Raw genomic sequence first — 21094 nt, 5'->3', positions numbered from 1 at the left:
CAGAGGGGCCCACTCCCTGGGCCTAGGTGGCCCACCCTGCGGCCACCCTTCTGCCTGGCTGCTGCTGTTGGACTGCTTGGCCTCAGGCCTGGGGACCCACCCTTGGCCACGGGCCTGCATGCCTTGCCTGGCTGGCTTCCTTCCTGTGTTCACAGGACATTTGTGTCCTTGGCCAGGCAAGGCCTGGCCCCAGATGAGGTCAGGCCTTCAAATCTTCCTGCACCCTTCCACCTTGGTCTGGGTTTGCTTGGTGCAAGAAGAGACCCCTGGGCTCAGTGTCTCCAATGCCCTTATCTCCGAGTGACTGTTTCCCTTCACTGCCTCTACCCACCAGGCCCTCCCCATAGGGTCTGGGATGCTCCCTCTTGGGTCCTCCTGAGCTGCAAAAGGCAGCCAGAGGCACCAAGTGGGGCTTCCAGGCCTCACCCCACTACTGGCCCTGTTCTAGAGGTGCCCTCGGCAGGGTGGTACAGGTAGCTCCCCTCCTGGGGATAGTGCCTGGCCCCGGGCCCCAGCAGTCAAGGGATAGTGGGGCTCCAGCCACAGGGAAATGGGGAAGAGGCGGGACCGGGGTACGCAGGCAGCACAGGGAAGTATTTTTGTAACCACGGTTGCTGGAGTGAATGGAAATGGGGTGATTTTAAGTTATTGTTGCCAAAGAGAAAGTTTATTGTTGCTTTGGGGGTGGGGAAGGGACATTTTTTAGTTTGTGTGTGTGTGTGTGTTTTTTTTTTTTTTTTGTTTTTAATTAGTTTGAGGCTTCAGAAGCTGGTGCAATGATTTTCTTGTTCTTTTTTGTTTTTTTAAGAGAAACCACGCTAAGAAAAAAATCTTGTGCTTAGTGTCTTCTTTGGTGTCTGTAGACAAAGCCCTGGGGGGGGGGGCTTGCCAGCCACCAGCTGTCTGGGGATAGGAGGCACACCCTGGTGACCTGGCACCGCTGTCAGGGCGGGAGACCCCCAAAACCCCCTCTTCCTGGGTGAAGAGGGTGGACCCAGACCTCCCTAGGGCAGTTCCCCCACCCTTCCACGGGCTGTGCCTGCCCCTTGGCCCAGCAGTGGGTAGAAGAGGCAGAGGCTTTGGAGGAGTGAGGATTTCTGTGCTCCTGCGGTTCCATGTGCCACCTGAGCTGTGGCACAGCCTCCTGTGTAGACAAGCCAGGAGCTCTGAGCCCTCCTTGGGGAAGTTTGTATCCAGCAAAGGCTCAGCCCCTGCAGGAAGCAGCTGGGGGGTAGTCCCGTCCCACCCAGGAGTCCTAGGCAGAGTCAGGTCCCCACCAGCCAGCAGGCACACAGCTGGTGACCCCGGGCACACTGCCAGCAGCAGAGTTCTGGATGGGAAGTAGGGCTCAGGCAGGGAGGAGACGGGCCTGGAGAGAGGCAGGATGGAAGCTGGGCAGAGCCCACTCAGTTCCCAGGAACAGCAGGTGGAGCCCGGGGGAAGCTTGGTGCTAAGATAAATCACACTGGAGAACAGGGTCCACCAGGCCCACAGATCACACCTGGCCCAGGGGGGCACCCGCTGACTGAGCAGGCTTGGGAGGTGAGAACAGCCCGTGGACTGAGCAGGCTCGGGGGGTGAGAACAGCAGCAGGCGTCCTTCCAGCCACAGCTGACCCATGTCTCCCTGTGACCAGGGGCAACTAGAGCTCTTGGCCTGGGACCAGAGGTGCCTGCCCTAAGAGGACCAGTCTCCCTGCCAAGGCCATGGCAGGACCAGCAGGCCTAGGGTTCTCAGGGTCACCCCCTGGTCAGTCCCGCCCGACACCAATCCCAGGAGCAGCCGAGATTCAGATCCAACTGAGCTGAAGGGGGCTTGGGCCTTGGTCTTCCCAACAGGAACTCACAGGTGGTGACAGGATCAGGTGTATGGGTGGCAGAGTGTGGCACTGCAGGCGTGGCTGTCAGTTGAGGAGGGGAGCAGACCTGTCATTGGTCACCGTTGGCTTCAGCTGGACATTGGCAAAGGGATTCCTGAGGAGAGAAGAGTGATTTCAGTTTGGGACAGTTGCTCTGGACAAGTCGTGCCACCCAGGCTGCCCTGGGACTGCCAGCAAGGACTCCCACAGCCCACTTTAGAACTCAGAGCTGTGGACAAGGCGGGTGCTGGGGCCAGAGCCAGGCATTCTCTTCAAAGCCTGCTGACCCCTGGTGTAGCCAGCCTCTCTTCACCCCACATGCTCTGGACAGGGCACCCCCACTTCACACTGGCAACCGTCCCAGAGACGTATGGTGGGGGTACATTGCCACCCTTCCAGCTCCAGAGGGTACCATCAGGTGAGCCCCCACCAGGCCAGGCTGAGGAGCAACTGGGCTTGATGGCCCATCAACACACAGGACACAGCTTGGCAGGCGACACGAGCTGGCCCAGGCATGCAGGCGTCCTGCTGGAGACACACTGCAGACAGGCAGACACACAGACATGAGGTGTGCTGGCACCTACAGGCTGGGGTGGACGTGGTGGCCCCTGCCAAGGGCTGGCTCTTTCTCCACTGGGCGGCGGTTTCCCCAGGGAGCTGAGCCCTCCCCAGGGGTCCCTGGGCTGCAGCTGATACACAAAGAGGACTCGAGAGACAAGAAGTGGAAATGGAACGAGATGAGCACAGAGGGCACAGCACCGGCCTGGTCCCCTGGGAGCCTCTTCTCATCAGTCCCTGTCAGGCTCAAGAGGACCTTCCCAGGCTGGGACAGCATGGGGCGGCAGGTGGGTAGGTCAGGCAGCTCTACAAGGGACAGCACAGATGGCGTGTGAACACAGGACTCGCAGGCACAGGACTGTGCTCCTGGAACGTGGGCTGGGCTCTGGAGCCGTTACCTGGAGCAGGGTCACCTCTGGCCCAGCTGGGTCCTCGGGAGCCTGGGTGAGCCAGCAGCAGGCCTGTGGGCAGGCACTCCATCCAGCATGCCCAGGAGGACGCCCGCAGGCGGGGGCATCTCCCTATGCTTTCCCAAGGACTTGGTGTTTTCTACAAATTGGAAACACTGTGAGGCTTGGAAAAGATGAAACGAGAAGACGGACAGGCCACAGTGGTCTGGAGGACCTCAAGACGGCGTCGCTCCTACGGCTCTGATGCTGACTGACCGCCTTTGGCTCACAGCATCCAGAGTCCAGGGCCAGTGCCGGCTCTGCTGCAGCTGGGGGCTCTGCCCAGGGCTGGGCTTCTCTTCAGCTCAGGGCAGGCAGCTTCCCACTGCTGCCCGGAGGCCAGGGAGGGCCGGGGTGCGATGGTCAGGCCTACCCGCGGACCACACCAGCTCCCGAGAAGAGCTCCGGGGCCAGTGGGTGGAGCAGACCGTCCCAGGTGCCAGAGCTGCGGTGGCTCCAGACGAGTCCCTACAGCACGCCGCACCTCCCTCTCACCCAAGCTGTCCCCGACAGACACGGCACCAGTCAGGACGACCTGGCTGCGAGGGTCTCCACCCTACCCACATTCTCCTTTCTGCGCCTCCAAACAGTGGAGCACACGGAGCCATCCAGACCGAGTTTCTGAGGAAACAGGGTCTTGGGACCCTGCACGCTGTCATCTCACCACCCCCACAGAAGGCCACCACCTCCAGGAGCTGGAAGAGCAGGCTCTTGAGTGACCCTGGGGAGCTAGCCTGGGTGACTCCTTGGGGCCATGCAGCGTCTCCCTGTACGTGTGCCAGCAAGCAGATCCCATGGACATCTGCCCACAGCATGCTCCCGTCTGAGCACGGTTGGTGGACAAGCAACAGAGAGTGTGTGCCGGGCCAAGGAAAGTCACCAAGCCATGTCCAGGATCAGGGGGACTGGAGATAGGGCATGCCCAGCCAGGACACAGGAACACCTGAGGACACCAACATGCAATGGCCCTCTCCCAGGGCAGAGCAGGGCTGCTCGCTGGTCAGGGCTGAGAGGTGGGCAGCAGGGTGAGCCACCACCAGGGCAGAGGTCAGGGGAGCTCCACTCCATCTTGCAGATGAGGGCCCAGGACCTGCCTGGACGGTCTGGCAGCCCACAGGCTGGGGCGCAGGCAGCCGCCTGTGAGGGACACTGTCACCAGGAACTTAAACAGTCTGAATCCCTGAAGCCACATGGCTCGCATTCCAGGCTGACAGAATTCAAGAGCAGCATGGACTCCAGGGTCAGCACGGTCGTTTTCTAAGCCAACCACTTAAACCACTTGCGTGAGAAACAGGGAGTCTGAGAGCAGACTGGGCTGCCTGGAGGACAGAGCCGAGCTCAGAGCGCCACATGAGTGCCTTCCTGTGTCCACAGAGTGGCAGCACCCTCAGAAGCTGTGAATAGGAATTGAACCCCAGGGGCTTCTACCATTGAGCTACGTCCCCAGACCTAAGTTGCTGAAGCTGGCCTTGAACGTGGGACCCTCCTGCCTCAGCCTCCTGGGTCTCTGGGATTAAGGTGTGCGCCATGGTGCCAAGCTCTGGAGTTGGCCTTAGAGTGGGTGGTGCCTTGGCACTTGCCTCTCCATTCTCATGCCAAGCCCCCTCTCAGGGCCCTAAGCTAGGGAGGAGGGCACTTGTGGACCAACTGCAGATGGCCTTTGACCCCACCCAGGGGAGCTGAAAGGCCAGGCAGACACTGGCTGGGAAATGGCTCGACATGCCACGGTGTGGTGCTGGCTGCTGGCACACTCGCATCCCCTGACGCCCAACAAATTCCCTGGTCCATGCCTCAGTCTAAGTGAGGGATGTGGGTCCAGGCAGAGTCTTCCAGCCTCCTGGGCCTTCAGGTGAGGACAGCCTGGCCACCAAGGGGCTCAGAGGGCCCGGGGCAGGAAGGGGGGCAGGAGGGTAGGCTTCCCAGGGAGCACTGTGTGGGGGGGTGACAGGGCAGGAAGGGGGGCAGGAGGGTAGGCTTCCCAGGGAGCACTGTGTGGGGGTGACAGGGCAGGAAGGGGGGCAGGAGGGTAGGCTTCCCAGGAAGCACTGTGTGGGGGTGACAGGGCAGGAAGGGGGGCAGGAGGGTAGGCTTCCCAGGGAGCACCTGTGGGAGGGCGACAGGACAGGAAGGGGGGCAGGAGGGTAGGCTTCCCAGGGAGCACCTGTGGGAGGGCAACAGGGCAGGAAGGGAGTATGCCTTCCTGCCCCCAGACTTCAGGAGCTTTTGCACAGAGCCTTCCACATTCATGCTGCAATTCCCCAACAGAAGTGAGTCCCACAGGAGCCTGGTCCGGGACTGCCTGAATGGTCTGGCTGCCACGGGTTGGGATATCCCTTGTAAGGGATGCAGGCCCTGGCCTCACAGGCCACCCTCCTGCAGTGTGGGGTGGGAGGGCAGCAGGAGGCCCCCTCCACTTGGTGGGTGTGTGCACAGCAGGGCCACGTGATACAGTGAGGGCTGAGGAAGACCCCTCCTGTTCCCAGCTGCCTGTCTGCTCCCTCCGCCAGCAAAAGAGCCATCACCAGCAAGGGGGCTGGAGGCTGATGGGGGCGCCCTGGGTTTGGTGGCAGAGGGCCACTCCTGGGCAGTCTCCCCAGTGTCTTGGGACTGGCTGAGGAGATGGGGGGACTTAGAAAGGTTAAGATCAGAAGGCAGTGGGCAGCAGGCTCCAGACCCTCTTGTCTCCAGTACCCTGAGCCTGGGCCCAGCTCTGCCCAACTGTGATGCTCACTGGACAGGCTCAGAGCCCATCACCCCCTCCAGAAAAAGACCCCTGCTGGTGCTCTGTGGTCAGTCTCAGCTGCTTGCCAGGGCCACCCTGTGATTGTGGCTGAAGCACCCAGCAGGGGCAGGAGGAGACAGACAGAGGCAGGGCAGCCCACACAGTGAGGGCAGCATCAGGGTGGACAGGACAGAACCGCAAGCCTCCAGGGGAAAAGGGAAGACCCAGGAGCCCAGAAGGGAACCAATGGAAGGAAGGCCCGGAACCCCGAGCGCGGCAGCTGGGCAGACCCCCAGGCCCTGCCAGGCAAGTGGGCCCCTGCCCACCAGGCTACCCTGGCCCAGGCGGGGGGTCCATCCAGATCCACTGCAGATGCAGACAGATGGGCATAAGAAGACCAGGACAACTTACTAACTAGTCAGGGGCAGCTCAAAGTCTGGCCACTTCCACATCCGTGCTGCAAGGAAACACAAGGCTCAGTTGGTGGGGCATGAGGGAGCAACAGGTGGTCAGGGGACTCTGCAGGGAACTGAGGCCAGAAAGGCTGGGGACACCAGGGGCCCAGTGCAGGCTCCAGAATCCTGGAGCCCAGAGCACCAGCTGACAGGCAGAGCCGGCTGCAGCACCCGAAGGCTGCCTTGCTATTCAGGTCTGCAGGAGGCCGAGCAGGGGCTACCTTCCCCACCTGGAGCCTGCCCAGGCCCCACCAGGATCTGCTCTCTCAGCTGGGGCAGCACCACCAGTGAGCCCAGTGAAGAAGGGTGGCAGCAACGGCGCTGGGCTCAAAGGGGTCAGCACTGTCCACAAACCTAGGTCCTTCCAGCAAATGACCCCAAGGTGCCCTGCAAAGCCCACCGAAGAGGCTATAGATCAGCGCCTGGAGGCGTGGCCTGGCCAATAAAGCCTGGACACATGCCAGGGACTGGAAGGAGGCGCCAGACCCAACTTGATGCAATAAATAAAACTTTTATTCAAACAGTGAACTGCAGTACAGGGCACAACTCAGATTAAAAAAAAAAAAAAAAAAAGGAAAGGAGAAAGGAAAAATATCTCCAGCACTTTACATCTTCATACAGGTTTTGTGTGTTGTGTCTACATTCATCCATTGCGCATGGAATCCCCTGGATTTGAAATCTTTTAGCAAAATGGGACACGGAAGGTTCTTCACACAGTCCAGGTTCTGGCTGTGCTCCCTTTAGCATCCTGGGCTGCCTGTGCCTGCAGATGCGGCTTGCAGACACCACAGCCGCGTCCCAGTCCCCGGCAGTGTGCGGAGGCTCTGGCTAAACACCTCCGACAGGCCTGTCTGCAGCTTCGTGAAGGCTCCCAGCGGCCACAGGGCCCAGCCAGCTGCACCTTGGCTCAGCCACTCAGAATTCAGTGTGTGAAGAGACAAAACCAGTAGCCACTGAGTCCAGTGTGCTTGCTTCTAAGGTCACCAAGACACACAGAGAGACGAGAGTGTTTAGGAGGAACCAGGGCAGAGGCTGCCTGCTCTCCACGGTGGGAGGCGCGAAGCGCCTGCCCAGAGCCCCTTGGGGTGGCCTTGCCAGACCAGCTGCGCATACCCTGCCCCCGCAGTCCAGGGGCCACAGGGAGCTGCGACGCCCTCGCAGGCTGGTTAAGGAAATGGCTTCCAAAAAACAGGGAGGGGTGGTCTCTGGAGGTCTTTGGAATGTCCACGTGCGGCCAGGAGCGCCTGCTCTGGCCCCTGCTCCTGCCAGTGCACTGCGGGGGCAACACCACCCCACTACTGAGACGCCACACACTGCTCTGTGTACTCCTGTCCAGCAGTGCCCACCAAGGAAAGAGGCCCCTGCCTGGTCTGGTGGCCTAGCAGGGCAGGGCCTGGGGTTGTGGCCTCCCTCACAGGAGTGGCCAGCTTCCTCGGGAGGCCCCCCTGAGCTCAGCATGAGCCCCCTTTCTTGGTGTGGTCCTTGGAGGGGGCTGGGTGGGCTGGGCCTCAGGGCGGAGCCTCTGGGCCCGGAGTCTGTGCTGGGAGACCCAGGGCGCCGGGGCAGGTGCACAGTAACAGTGCGGACACCGAGGCCATGCAGATCTTTTTTTTCAGGAAAAAAAAAGTCCTTTTTCCTGTTTTTCTTTTTTCTTTTTTTTCTTTTTTTTAAGGTTTTTCTTTTTCTCTGAGCTCTAGACCTGGCCCGTGGCGAGCTTCACAAAGGGGTGTGCGTCGCAGACACCGCAGGGCCAGGCAGCGGGCGAGGACACTACACTGCTGCCCGGCCGGCAGGCCCCGCCTGGCAGTCTCTGCTTGAGGCTGGGGACACACAGGTGGGGGTGTGAGCGCGGGGGCGCAGGGAGCAGCACCATGGACCCTGGGGGATCGCAGAGTCGGGGGTCACCAACCAAAAGGCGGGGGCAGGTGGGAAAAAAACAACCCAAGAACAAACCGACGAGAGCGGAGGAGGGAACCGGTGGAGGCGGGGGCTCTTCAGAGCAGCTGCCCGTGGTCAGCGTCCTCACACTGTGGACACCAGCGTGCCACTGCCACTGTGGAACAAAGTATATAGGACAGCTGCCCAGGTGCGCACCACGCTAGCCAGAGGCAGCAGGCCCACCGCCGGCAACAGCCTTCTCCATCAGCTCTGGCTGGCCAGAGCCTGGCCACCGCCTCAGGAGTGGGCAACGTAGAAGCCCAGACAGGAATGTGTCCTGTGGTGACCGAGGCTGCCCAGGGCTCAGGAGTCAAGGAGGTAGGCAGGCAGCCCTCTCTGACCCTGCTGGGGTGGACGGGGCCAGCCGGATGCCAGGGAGAAGGAGCAGGGCTGATACAGGGTCTGACTCTGGTGGAGGCTGAGCCCCAGCAGGGCTCCCCAGGAAGAAGAGACTCAGTTCCCAGCACCCCCATCGAGCCAGTGGTGCACCCGCCCAGCCTCAAGAGCCGTTCGAAAGCCCTTACCTGCTCATGGACCGCGCCCCGTAGTCCTCCAGACCCTGGGGAAGTGAAGGCACATGGTCAGCCTGGGGATACAGGCCCCTGGCACTGTCCACAGGGACTTCTCTGCCCCGGGCTGAGACTGGGCTCTGCAGGCCCGCACTTGTCTCCACCCGTCTCTGGCTGCAGTGGCTGTGGGCATCCTGGAGCCCTTGGTTCCCCATGGTGACATGGGAACCTCCCAAATTAACGGGACAGCTCCTCATCTAGCCAGTGGCCTCCTGGACTATGTGAGCTGTTGGCACATGAAACACCCTCCACACAATGGGGCCTCCCCGAGGGCCAAGGCCCAGAAGGAACACTGGCCGTTCAGGTGGAGGACAAAAGGAGAGGCCAGGGCTCTCTGGCAGTCTTGGAAAACAGAGGGGCCTCACCAGGAGGCCAGACCTTAAGCAAGTGATGTGCAGAGGCTGGCCCTGGGGGTAGGTATGACCAAGGTGGGGGAGATGGATGTGTGCCTGTAGAGGACATTGGGCAGGCAGAGGCCAGTGCGGGGGAGGGCAGCTGGTGAAAATGGGTATCTGGCCAGGAGCCTGGGCTGGCCTCGGGCCATTTGTCCCTCTGAGCCCCAAACCATAGCTTCCTAGAAATGTCTGGATCCTGGGGAGACAACACTGTCTAGGCGTGAGGCTGGGTGGGGATGGCTATGGACAGCTGTCTCACCTCTGCCAGCCTGGTCTGACCACTGGACATCAAAGGGTGGGTAGCCTCACCATCTTTGACTCTCCTAGCCTTGAATCAAAGCTCAAGACCACAGGGACATGAAGGTGACTCCCTGCTTGGAGACTGGCCTGTGCCCAAGGCCCGTGGGCTTCCTGCTGTTGCCACATGCTCTAAGCATGGGCTCCAACACATGGACACCCTGAACAGAGCCACACCCACCCCCTCTGGTCTCTAGTACCGGACGGCATGACCTCCAAGGCCACACTGATGGAGGGTTCAGGCAGCAGGGGCTCCTGGGACCACCTGAACTCTCTGGGAGAGGAGCCTGGGAATCTCTTCTTCCCCAACCCCTGGGTGGGGTCCTCCTGAGCAGTGCTGGGTGCCAGGACAGCCTTGAGCCAGCCACTCAACCCGGTTACCACAGCTAGACCAGGAAAGGACAGCGAGCAGCCAAGGCTGGAAGAGGGGGCTGTGTGGGGCTGGCACCAGCAGTCACCTGTAAGATGTGTGGACACAAGTCCCAAACCACAGAGACCTCACCCCAGGCCAGCAGGGTAGGAGACCCAGATACTGCCCAGCACTGGGCACCTGGCCCCTCAGGGGAGACTGGTATGGGGACGCCACCCAAGGTCCCAGCACTCACCTGGGAGAAGGCAGGCACAGCCACGCTGTAGGGTCTCTGCTTGAAGGTGCCAGCTGTCTGGGTGGGGAAGGCCCGGGAGGACGTGCCGTAGTCAGGGGGCGGGAGGGCCAGGTCGTCCTTGTCCAGGAGATTGCCAGTGCTGCTGCTCTTGCCCTGCTGGAGGCTATGGGGGTGCAGGGCTCAGGGGAGGCCAGGCAGCCCGCAGCCCAGCCCCCACGGCCCCCCGGCAATGTGGCTCTGGTGCCTTCACATGGCGCACTCTCGCTGGGCCCTGCCAGGCTGCCCCAAGACCCGGCTGCAGCCATGCTAACCCAGTGGGCTTCCCTGCTGGCCTCCCTGCTTCCAAAGATAAATAGGGTATGGGCCCCAGCACGATGGATCAGCCAAAGGCTGCCCACGCAGCCCCAGTGCCCGACCGCCCAGAACCCGTGGGGGCCAGGCCAGCCCCGAGGCCCACCCCACCCACCTCACAGGCCTCAGACGAGCAGTGGGACTGTGATGGCAGAGGAGCAGGGCCCAGCCGTGCTCCCTGTGCTCCCACCACAGCACTCTCCAGGGCCGAAGACCAGGCGCCCCCATCTGCGACCAGGGTGGCATGCTCACCTCATGTGCAACCTGTCACTGCCGTCACTGTCCAGGACCCGGGTGTAAGAAAAGGGAAACCAGCCCCGCCTGGAAGAGAAGCCCCGGTGAGAGGGTTCCCCGCTGCACCGAAGGTCTTCAGGCCAGCAAATGAGCGGCATTCTGGCCTCTGCCAATCACCATCAGACTCCAAATCCCACCCATCTCCCAGCCTGGCTCTACCGGCTGTACCCTGGTCCCCTGGCCCCTGCTGGATCCACACTCAGCCCTGAGGGCAAGATAGCTCTATGTCCCTCTCTGATGGAGCCATGGGCCTAGCTGCTACCACCACAGGCTGGGCAGGGTCCCTGTGGAGTCCTGGGCACAGCTGTGCTCCATCTGTCATATAGCCCCTTGCCAAGGCTCCAAAGCCAGAGAAGCCGCCGGAAGAGGAAGATGGGACCTCCTGTCCTCAGAGACCCCTCTCCTGGGCCATGGTTGCCCTTGAGCCAGAGCAGGGCCAGGACCTCAGACCACCTCAGCCGTCTTCCCTCTTGCTACCACACACGTGGACAAAAGAGGCCCTGGGACAGGAGCCCCCAGGTGCAGCAAGAGTGGCATGTTGGCACAGGCTCTCTGCAAACAGGCATTATCTGTGATGGTACAGCCTGCAGGATGTGGTACCACCACTGAGGCCAGGCCAGAGACGCAGGAGCACAAAGGCTGGGGGTCTCAGGCTGGACACGTCCCGCTCTGTCACCTGCCTGGGAGACCACAGGCCTGGCCACCGGGAAGCTAGGAGTGCAACAGAATATATGCATCCAGAACACCACTCAGCATGCCAAACTGAGTGGCCAGGAAAGATGACGCAGTGGCAGAGGGGACTGTCAGTGAAGAAAGCTGTGAAGGCTGCTGCCCCACATGGGCAAGCCCTCGGGTTCACCTCATCCTAGGAGGACCTAAGACCTGGGCCGTCCATCCGTCCCCACAGAGAACCAGCACTGTGAGCACATCTGAGCCGCAGTGTCCTGTGCTCACTAAGGGACCAGGGTGCCTGGAGCCCACTCTCGCCCACTGGATACTCACATCTTGGTCTTCTCACTCTCGCCGTAGTGCCAGCCGTCACGGGCCTCAGGCACCAGCAGGGTGATGAGATCGCCCTCCTTGAAGCTCAGCAGTGTGCTGTTGTCCCCAGCCGCATGGGAGAAGATGGCTTTAACCCGCATGCGGCCATTGCGCTCCAGGCCGGCTGCCATGGAGCTGGAGCGTGGGAGAGTCTTGTTCTCAGCTGTTGGGACAATGGGGGCCGGTGTGAGGGGTTATCCATGGCAGAGGGAGCCTGTGGCATTAGCCAGGGTGCCTGAATGCCCTGGGCAGATGCGAGGTGCTACCGTGGCTGAAGGAAGCCCTCCTGAGCCCAGGGACAGGGCTCTGCCTCCCTGCACACGTGGCACTCCCAGCCGGATGTGCACTGCAGGCCCTCGCTCGGGAGGCCTCTGACAGCTCAGGGCTCAGGGTCTCCCAGGCCTGCGCCTCTCCTGGGCAGGGTCCCGCCCAGCACCCTTGGGGCCTTACTGGTGGCGTAGCTGTTCTTCGGGGCCACACTCTTGCGCACGGGGAGTGTGTTGGAGTAGGAGTCGCTGAGCTTGCTCTGCGACTGTGGGGGAGACAGGGGCTTGGCCTGAGCAGCCTTGCGGTCAGCCCAGGGGCTATAGTCCTCGCTGTCTGGGCCTGTGACACCATTCATGATGGGTGCATTCTCCTGGGCAGACATCCGCTGGAGAGAACAGGAGGCAGGGGTGAGGTGTTATGGGACCAGATGAGATAGCCCTTTGTGTCCCATGGGGGCCCTGGGCTTGGCACACTGGGGTGTCCCTCAGAGAAGGGGCAGCCACCCCAGCAAAGGGGCCCACCCCCATGTCCGTACACTCCAGGAGGTCCAGGACTCACCCCCACAAATGGGGCCAGTTCAGGGGGCACCGGCAGGGGCTTGGCCCCAGGAATGGGGTCCGAGATGACCAGGTTAGACTTGGAGGCTGACAGGGCGCTGGGGAGGATGGAGCCGTTGCTGCTAGCCATCTGCTGCATCAGCTGGACGGCACGGTCTGGGATCTTGTTGGGGTCAGCACAGGCCTGCTGCCACAGCGGCAGCTTCTGGGCCAACAGGTCCTTGCCCTGAAGTGGAAGAAACAGGACAAGGAGGAACTCAGGCAGCCACAGGCTCCTTGTGGAGGACAGAGCCCAGAGGCACCGACGGCTGCTCTTCATCATCAGGTGCCCCGGAGTGAGACAGGTCACCCGTGAAACATGGCCTTGTACAAAAAGGTCTACCATGGGCTGGGGTTGGGCTCGGTGACAGAGTGCTCGCATGGCACCTGTGAGGTACTGGGTTCCATCCTCAGCACCACATAAAAATAAATAAATAAAATAAAGGTACTGTGTTCAACTATAACTAAAAAGAAGTGGTGGTGGGGGCTACCCAGCCGGGGCCTGGTGCACTCTCACAAGCTGTGAAGGTGGGGAGCTTCAGGGTGAGAACCAACTGAGGCTAAATCCTGGGGAGACTCCCAGGGGCCTGGAACAAGAAGTGGGCAGGGGGTTCACACAGCCACCCCAGGACACGCGGCTCCTCCGTGAGCAGACCACGTGTCACTAGGGAAAGAACCACCAAGAGGCAGGAGAGGAAGCTGACTGGGGGCAGGGGGCGCCCAGTCTGGCCAGGCCTGGCTGCTGGAACTGAAGGAGAGGACAGTACTGGGGCTCACTGCTCCTGTTCCCTCCCAGGGCCAGAGCCTGGCTCTGCCTCTGGAGGACACGGGTCTGCCTGGGATATGCCCATGGGCATGAGCACAGAGGGTGGACGCCGGGCAGGTAAACCACAGGTGTTAAGCTAAGGTCTCCTTTAGGGAGTCCTGTAAGTAAGGACCTCCAAGGGTCTGGAGCAGGCCTCCAGGCTGCTGGCCCAGGCAGAGTTCTGCTCTCCCTCCCTGATCCTCACAGGGCCTGGCCCCCACTAGAGGGCGCAGGCCACGGCCACTGTCGCCCTGCAAGCACCACACAGCCCAGCTTGGCTCTGATGCTGAGGCAGGGCAACCAGAGGCAAGTGGGAGGAGGCATGGCCAGCAGTGTCCCCACCCCTTCCAGGGGTAGAGATGCCACCTGTCCAGGCAAGTGAGAATAGGAACCTCTGGAGGGAGTGGCATTTGTGTCCTTGATGCCCTAGGCTACGGGGACTAACGACATGGCTCTAGATTGTGTGGGTGTGCAAGCCTGTGATGGGCAGTGCACGCGTTGGTGTTCACTTGCGGCCCCCTTGGCGTCTCCTTCACTTAGGGAACACAAGCAGGGTCTTCCCGGTGGGCTCAGCTGCCCAACAGGTCTTCTAAACTCTTGGAATGTTCCAGGGACATAATCTGAGTCCATCTCAGCTCTTGTAATGGACTAAGGGCGAACAAGGGCCCCGGGAAGTCTGGTGCCTAGGCCTGACTGCCCTGGGGGATGCATCAGCCCTCCAGCCCTGTCCTTCAGCCCCAGGTCACCCAAGGAGGAAGCCTACTGCAGCCCCTGAGGAAATCCATCCTTAGAGAACCCTCCAGCCGTTTCTGTTCCGCAAGGCTGGACTTGAGCCTAGGACTCAGAGCCTCCCAGGGGGAATCTCCCCACCCCTCAAGGAGCTGCGAGTGTGGCCTAGTGGAAACAGGAGGGTGTGAGCCCCAGGCAGTATGGGGCCTGGGAAGGAAGCAGGACACAGCATACCCCAGTCCCATCAGGACACCCCGTGGCTTGAGGGAAGAGAACAGGAGAGGTGAGGAGCCCTCTCAGAAGGACCATGTGACAGGTCTGATTCCCTATAGTAGTGTGAAGCAGGGGCGAGGCTATGAGCAGGGACCTGGGTGCAGCTGGGCAGGGCTCAGGAAGAAAGGCACGGGCAGGTCTGAGTGGGTGACCAAGCCATGGCAGCTACTAGACATGGCCAGAAAGGCCTGGGGGTTTGTGGCATGGTCTCGGATGGCCAGGACACCTGGCCAGAGTCAGGGAGCCTTCCACACTGCAGGGGGCAGGGCCACAGGCCCAGAGACCATTCCCAGTTCAGTTAGAGGGGCCCCCAGGGGCAGAGGTGAAGGCACCGAGCCCATGCTGCAGGGTGGCCAAGCAGAGACCCCCACCCCACTGGGGAGTACTGTGGGCCACTGTCCAGTCTGCCACCAGCCCATGTCTCACCAAGAATGTTCTAGAAGGCCCAAAAAACGCATCCTCGAGCCCTCCTTAGTACCTGAGCTCTTGAAAAGCACCCAGCAATTTCTGATGCAGGTCTTCAAAATGTCCGTATCCTTTGATCTGGCAATTCTCCCCCTAGAACTCTGTCCCCAGGAGAACAGGAGCGTGCAGGGATATTCTAACTCAGTATTACTGGACCACAGCCGGAGACACAACACTCCTCGACATGGCCCTATTTAGTTCACGTCCACCAGTAGCCCAGCCGCAAACAAGCAGAGCTGGAGGCCCAGACCGCTCACCTTGGAGTGGTAGGCGGCAGAGTTCTTGGCCACGGCACACTGCTTCTCCACCAGGAAACAGAACCTCCTCCGCTCCTCTGTGAGCGCCGTCTTGTAGCCATCAGACACGTAGTTCTCCAGCTCGCCCTGCTTGCTGCTGATGGCGTCGATGTACTGGGGGCATAAAGGAGAGAGGGCTGAGCCAGTGAGAACTCACGGTGGGCTGAATCCAGGCAGCCCCACGATGTAAAGGTCAGGTCCTGTTCCTGCCAAGTGGAAGCTGAAATAGCTCGGCGTCAGGGCCACTCAGGACAACCGATGACCCCGTCCCCTGCAGCCACTCCTGGCATGCCTCTTCATGCCAACAGTGTGACCAAGGGTCCTGCCTCCTGCAGGGGACCCAGGTGGAGGGGTTCGGCTTGTCTCCTTGAGCCACATCTTGCGTGTGAGTGGCAGGCCAGCCTCTTTGTGTGGCCTCGGCCATGGCATAGAAACGCACACGTGGAGCCACCCAGCATCCCGGCCCACAGCCATGGGGCTGCTGCTTTGTCCTCCTGCATCAGTCAGTGTTCCTGAGCAGGGGGCGAGGACATCTGCAGTAAGGGGACACCGGGCAGCCTGCTGTGGGTGGGAAGACGCTCTGAGGCTCTTCTCCCACCAGGCCCCACCTGAGCAGGCCAGGAGTGGGGACAGAGAAGCCCTGGTGGGAGAGAGTGAGAAGCCAGTCGTGGGGAGGAGAGAGAGGTGGCTGGGAGGAGTGAGAAACAGCGGGGGACAGGCAGGCCTTCCTTCCTGAGCCCTGACAGGACACGTGCTCAAGAACAGGACGTATGTGTTGCAGGGCCCTGACGGGGGAGGAGGCCACCCATGACCTTGACCTTTCAGTTCAGTGTTACCCAGATGCCTACCCCTGGTGCCTCCTCCGGAGAGGCTGGGAATGTGTCCCGACATGGTGGCTTGGAAAACCCCTCAGCCTCAGAGGTGCTCTGGGCTCAGGAAAGACAGGTGGTGAAGCCACACCACAGAACCCACAGGAGCCAGCGGCACCCCCACCCCAATCCAAAGACCCAGCCCTCCGTACGCCCCAGTGGCTGTGAATGTGGCTCCGACTACCAACACCTGTCCTGCCCCAGCTGTGGTGTTTCCTGGGGGACCGCTAATCCAGCCAGGAAGAGTGCTTGACAAAAAAACCCCCAAGCCCAAGTTGAACCTCACCCAACCAGCCTCCAAGACCCCAAGGCTGCACACACCAGGACAAAGGGTCTCCCCAAAAAATGTGAGCATGGAGAAGTCGATTCAGAGAGACAAGCCAACAGGGGCTGGGGGTGTGGGCGGGCCAGTCTCTCACTTGAAGAAGGTTCTGGGGGTGGGTGCAGGGATGGTCAGGGTCAGTAAGAAGGTGCTTCACGGCCCTGAACTGTACACTTAAGAGTGACTACGGGACGTTGATTCCATTATAATTTTTTAGAAAAATAGTTATCAATGGACCTTTATTTATTTATAGGTGGTGCTGAGAACAGAACCCAGTGCCCCACACACGCCAGGCAAGCGCTCTACCATGAGCTGCAACCCCAGCCCTGCCTGCACGACAATTTTAAACAGCCTTAAAAACCAGTACAAGCAAACCCACCCCAGAGAGGCCACTGGGCACACAGTGCAGGGCGCTGTCAGGGCAGGAGTGGGGGAAGAGCCACAAGGGGCAGGAGCACAGGGGCCAGCAGGGGGCACTGAGCCCAGGTCCCAGCCCTGTAGGCGCTTTCCCCGAGGAAATGACAGGCACCCAGCCCCAGGGCTCTCCACCTCAGTCCCTTGGGGAGGAGTGCATCCACCGCTCCGACTCCTCTGCTATCCCTTCCGTGACCTGGTTGGCAGGGGTGTGCCCAAGGCCTGGTAGTGTGCAGCACTAGCACAGGGGCCATGGCTGACCTCCTGCAGTTCCTAATCCAACCATCTAAAGCGACCACTTCAGTCTCCTGGAGCTCAGCCTGGCCTTAGGTCAAGTGTCTTCGGTGCGCCAGGTCCTTAGGGCTGGGGGACTTAATGAAGACAGCAGAAATTTCAAGCACCAAACACAACAGGCCTGTGAGTGGAGGTCAAGGTCTCTAAAGCCCCTGAGGTGGGTGCCCAGACCCCTCCCCTCCCACTCAGGCTCCCAGAATGCCTGCCTCCCCTCCCCTCCTGCGACCACCCAACTGGAGCCGGCACGCTGCCCACCCAACAGCTGCCTACCCCTGCTCCAGAGCCTGACCAGCCTAGAGCTGCCCAGTGGCTTCTGCAGCATCACTTCCTGTCCTCCAGCAGGGGGCAGGCCCCGCCGCGAGGGGCGCCTCCCGTCTGACTCACAGCCTTGCCTCATGTTGACTCAGCGTGGGTGGGCAGCGGAGCCCGTGGGCGAGGGGATCCAAGAGCAGGCTGTTCCCTTGGCGCCTCTCCACACACGGCTCAGCTTGGGGGTGGGGAGGAGCCCAGCTGGGTGGGGCCTGTCCCCAACGTGGCCACCAAGGCACACTTCTGACTCCCAGCGAGAGCGGGACAATGTGTCCCAAGGTCCAGGCCTGCCCAGGGCTGACACTGAGCACAGACCCCTGCCCTGAGCGCAGCCCTCCCCTCTGGAGGGCAACTGAAAGGGCCTAAAGTGGCTGGCTCATCACCTCCACCACCAAATCCAGGCCACATCCCAAGGAACAGGCTGTGGTCCTCCCAAGTGGCCGCAGGGCCTGCCGGTTGGGACACAGGCTGGCAGGCGGGAAGCAAGATGCCTGAACACCAAGTGAGGGCCTGGGGGCCTGATCAAGCTGCTGCCTCTGGCTACGCAACACACGGGATCAGCGCCTCCTACCCCTGCTCCAGAGCCTCTATGCACACAGAGGCACCCTCTCCAGGCAGCAGGAGAACAGCACCCCAGGGGTGTGGCCCAGGACTCCAGGAGCCACAGAGGAGGGTGCCCAGGTCAGCCCAGGTCCTTTCCCAAGCTTCAGGGTAGAGGAGCCCGGACAGGGAGAGGTACACACCAGCACCAGCCTGTTGCCACCTGGAAGATCCACTTGCCCCGCCCCATCAAAGTCTGTTGAGGACTTTCATGTTTCAACCTGGCCACAAAGAGGGCACCTGCCCTGGTTCTGAACTCACACCACAGAGCCGCCTGGCTTGACAGGCAGCTCTTAAGTGGACAGCTCGGGAGTGTACAAAGTTCCCATGGGAGAGGGTGGGAATCCCAACTCGATCTGTCCTCAAGCCACCATGTGCCCCTCCAGTCCCAGAGACTGCTCTACTTGTAGCCAGGCCTGGAGGATGGCTGCACCCAAAGCCCAGGCCAGAGGCGGGTCAGCATGAGACCCAGAGCCCTGGAGGGCAGCTGAGGTGCTAGCGAAAGGAAAAGCCGGGAGAGGACGCCAGCGCCGTGCCCCACGCCCTCTCGTCCAGCGAGCCACTGTCTACGGGGACTCTGGAGAAGGCAGGGCACTGCTTGGAACGGTTACCCCAGCACAGAGGACTAAGCCAGGACACGAGGCCCCTGGGTCCTTCGCCCCAGGAACAGCACCTTCCAAGCCAAGGCCCGGGAGCCGGCCCGCTGCCCACCCGACAGCTGGTTTCTGGGTTTGTAGGCTGGTGCTGCCCTGCACAGCAGCCCTCGACTCCCTGTGTGCACACAGGCACTGGCCTCATTAGCAGGGTCTGGCAGTCTGTGGTGTCGGGAGGGACTGGTGCTTATTTTTGAGATTTCCACCTACTCAGGAGCCTGAGAAGGGCTGGAGCCACACAGGTCTCAACCAGGAGCTCAGGAAGGGGAGATAGCAAGCAGCACTGTGGTGGGGGCTGCAGGAGCTCCAATACTGCCTGTGGAGCCCACTGCCTAGGGGAGTAGTCCCTGAGCCACCTGCCCAGGGCCAGCTGGGAGGGTCACAAGGACATGGGGCAGTTGCCTGCTTCAGCCTCCTGTGAGTAGTCAGCTGCTCCAAGGCCCTGACATGGCACCTGGGCTGCAGCATAGTTAGGCCCACGAGCAATGCTCCGCGCTCCTGTCTAGGAACAGCCAACTCTCCTGACCTCCTTTTCCAGGCTACCTCGTCATGGAGGTCACCGCTTTGCTGGGAAGATCCTGGAAATCTAGGCCAGGGAAGGAGTGTGGCCTCCTGAGGAGGGCAGGGAGCGGAAGGAGGTAGCGGCCACCAAGGGGCTCCCAGCTGCTCTGCCCTAAGGCCCATGCCCTGTGTGTGGAGTGCTCGTCTCCTGGACCGTGCACATAACAGAACACAGCCTGGGCCTGCCGTGCTCATGGTTCAGCCACTTAAAACGGCAGGAGCCCGTCCCTCAGAGGCCAGGTCTCCCAGTCCCCTCCCTGCTGCTCCTTGCTGAGCTGGGTGCTATGGTGACAGCACTGCAGAAACGCCCAGCCGAAAGCACCAAGACCATGGTGTGCGCCCACTTAGTCACCCAGGCACAGCAGCCCTGTAATCCCGGAAGACAGAAGGGATCCGAATGTGCACCCTCTTCTTGCAGAGCACGCGGTGACTCAGACGGGGGAAGGGCATTCTGGAAAACTCTGAAGCCCTGTGGTTTACCTTATCTGAAGCTGTGGCGGCCTCACCCCATTTCTCCAACTCCTGGGCTGCCCCTGAAGGCCTCCTGCAGCTCACGGGCATCACCCAGGGCACAGCGGCTCCAGCGTGGAGTCACTGGGGGCCTACTCTGCCGCCAAGGGCTCCCCTGTTCTGAAAGGGCCTGCACTCAGGTCAGTGTGTGATGCTGGAGCACTGGGCCACAGGCAGCACTGGGCTCCAAGGGCTGCAGGCGCTCAGCTCAGCCCACACGGCTCAGGGCCACACAGACAGGGCTGAGCAGGGGGCCGTGCTCCTGCGTGCAGGCTGGCAGTGGAAGGGCTGGCCGTTCCACTCTGTAACATTGTTGAGGGCCAGAAATCTAATCTCCGAGTCATCTGGGACAGGCGGGTTGGAGGAGGTCCTGGGGGCACGACCCCCACGATGGTACCAGTGGTGAGAGGAGAGACAGACAGACCCGAGCTGGCACACTGGCTCCACCCAACGCCACAGCAAGGCCTCGTCCAATGCCAGTGCTGTGCTCTTGGACTTTCCAGCCTTCAGAACCGGGAGTTAAACACATCCCCATTCTTCCAATTACCTGGCCTCAGGTGTTCAGTTATAGCCACAGAAAGCCGACTCAGGCCAACGTGTTACGGGAACACACGAGGTGAGAGCACAGCACCGTGGCAGATCTCAGGGGCCCACACGCTCTGCGGTCCCCATGTTCCTGGGGAAGCATCCAGAACTTTATCAGACCACAAGGGATATTCAGGAGCAGCAGGTTCCCATCGCCACCCCCCATGCTGTCCCAGACACACAATGCCAAGGCACCCCGCCCAGCACCGCACACTCCCAGAGCCACAGGAGGGAGCCTGCCTCCTGTCCACACCTGCAGCACACTGCCAGGGCCGGAGGCTCACAGACCAGGTGTCCCTGAGGGCCAGGCGAGGCGTGGCTACAGTGTGCACGGGGCCCAGCCCTGAGAGAAGCAGAGTGCTTCCTCCCTGGCCTCCAGGAGCTCAGGGTGGTCTGTTTCTCTCCAGCAAGGACCCCAGGCGGTAGGCCATCTTACTCCACAGAAGGGGGGCTCCTACTCCTCACAGCGAGTGACGGTCCTGCTGTGGAGCAGGCTGCCCCACCACTCCTGCTGCGGGCCCAGCCTCCACTACCACCTCAGAAGATCGCCTCTCATCTCTGCTTTGTTAATCACACTCCCCTTTAAACAGAGCAAGTCTCTCTCTCAGACCACCATCAGGGAGCTTGGGCCTAAAGCACAAAAACCAGTACAGGGGACACAACTGAGGACGCTGGAGGAGCCCCAGTCATCTGACCAGCTCCCATGACCTGGCCAACAGGGGAGGGGACAGTTTTCCAGGGCCCAGGGACCCCCACCCCAACAGCCTCTAGAGCAGGCGTCCCACCCTGGACACGGGACCACTCCCTGGCTCTCACATGGCCAGTGGCAGGTGCTGTACCTGCCTACCCTGTCCACACTGTCTTGGAGGGGACAGTGGAGACTGACCTAGGCAGGGAACCTGGTACCCTTACAGCAACAGCATCCTCCACCTCAGCCCAGGAGGGCCCCAGTGGGTGGCCCCAGGAGCTCCAGGGACTGGGCTGCCCAAGAAGCCCACCAGGTGGGTCAGGCAG

The 21094-nt window shown here is 61.3% G+C and overlaps 1 protein-coding gene across 3 annotated transcripts in view; it reads right to left on the bottom strand.

Annotated features, from left to right (window-relative positions):
- Window positions 1-124: 124 nt before the first annotated feature.
- Baiap2 (BAR/IMD domain containing adaptor protein 2) overlaps window positions 125-21094 on the bottom strand; it is a 67581-nt gene continuing 46611 nt past the window's right edge. The window contains exons 7-15 of one of the 3 annotated variants that reach the window (XM_026410819.2): window positions 14925-15077; window positions 12358-12582; window positions 11983-12184; window positions 11494-11695; window positions 10450-10518; window positions 9847-10009; window positions 8505-8539; window positions 5999-6044; window positions 1952-1973 (exon numbers count right to left, since the gene is read on the bottom strand). In XM_026410819.2, coding sequence (XP_026266604.1) covers window positions 6017-6044; window positions 8505-8539; window positions 9847-10009; window positions 10450-10518; window positions 11494-11695; window positions 11983-12184; window positions 12358-12582; window positions 14925-15077 — 1077 coding nt within the window. In that variant the 3' untranslated portion in view covers window positions 1952-1973; window positions 5999-6016. Of the gene's footprint in view, window positions 1974-5998; window positions 6045-6537; window positions 8096-8504; window positions 8540-9846; window positions 10010-10449; window positions 10519-11493; window positions 11696-11982; window positions 12185-12357; window positions 12583-14924; window positions 15078-21094 lie in introns of those variants that run through there. The other 2 variants (XM_026410817.2, XM_026410818.2) reach the window with 2 other exon arrangements.

This window comes from Urocitellus parryii, chromosome 7 (assembly GCF_045843805.1).
Source record: "Urocitellus parryii isolate mUroPar1 chromosome 7, mUroPar1.hap1, whole genome shotgun sequence".
In the NCBI taxonomy this organism is placed as follows: Eukaryota; Metazoa; Chordata; class Mammalia; order Rodentia; family Sciuridae; genus Urocitellus; species Urocitellus parryii.
This window is presented reverse-complemented; position numbering and strand designations above follow the sequence as displayed.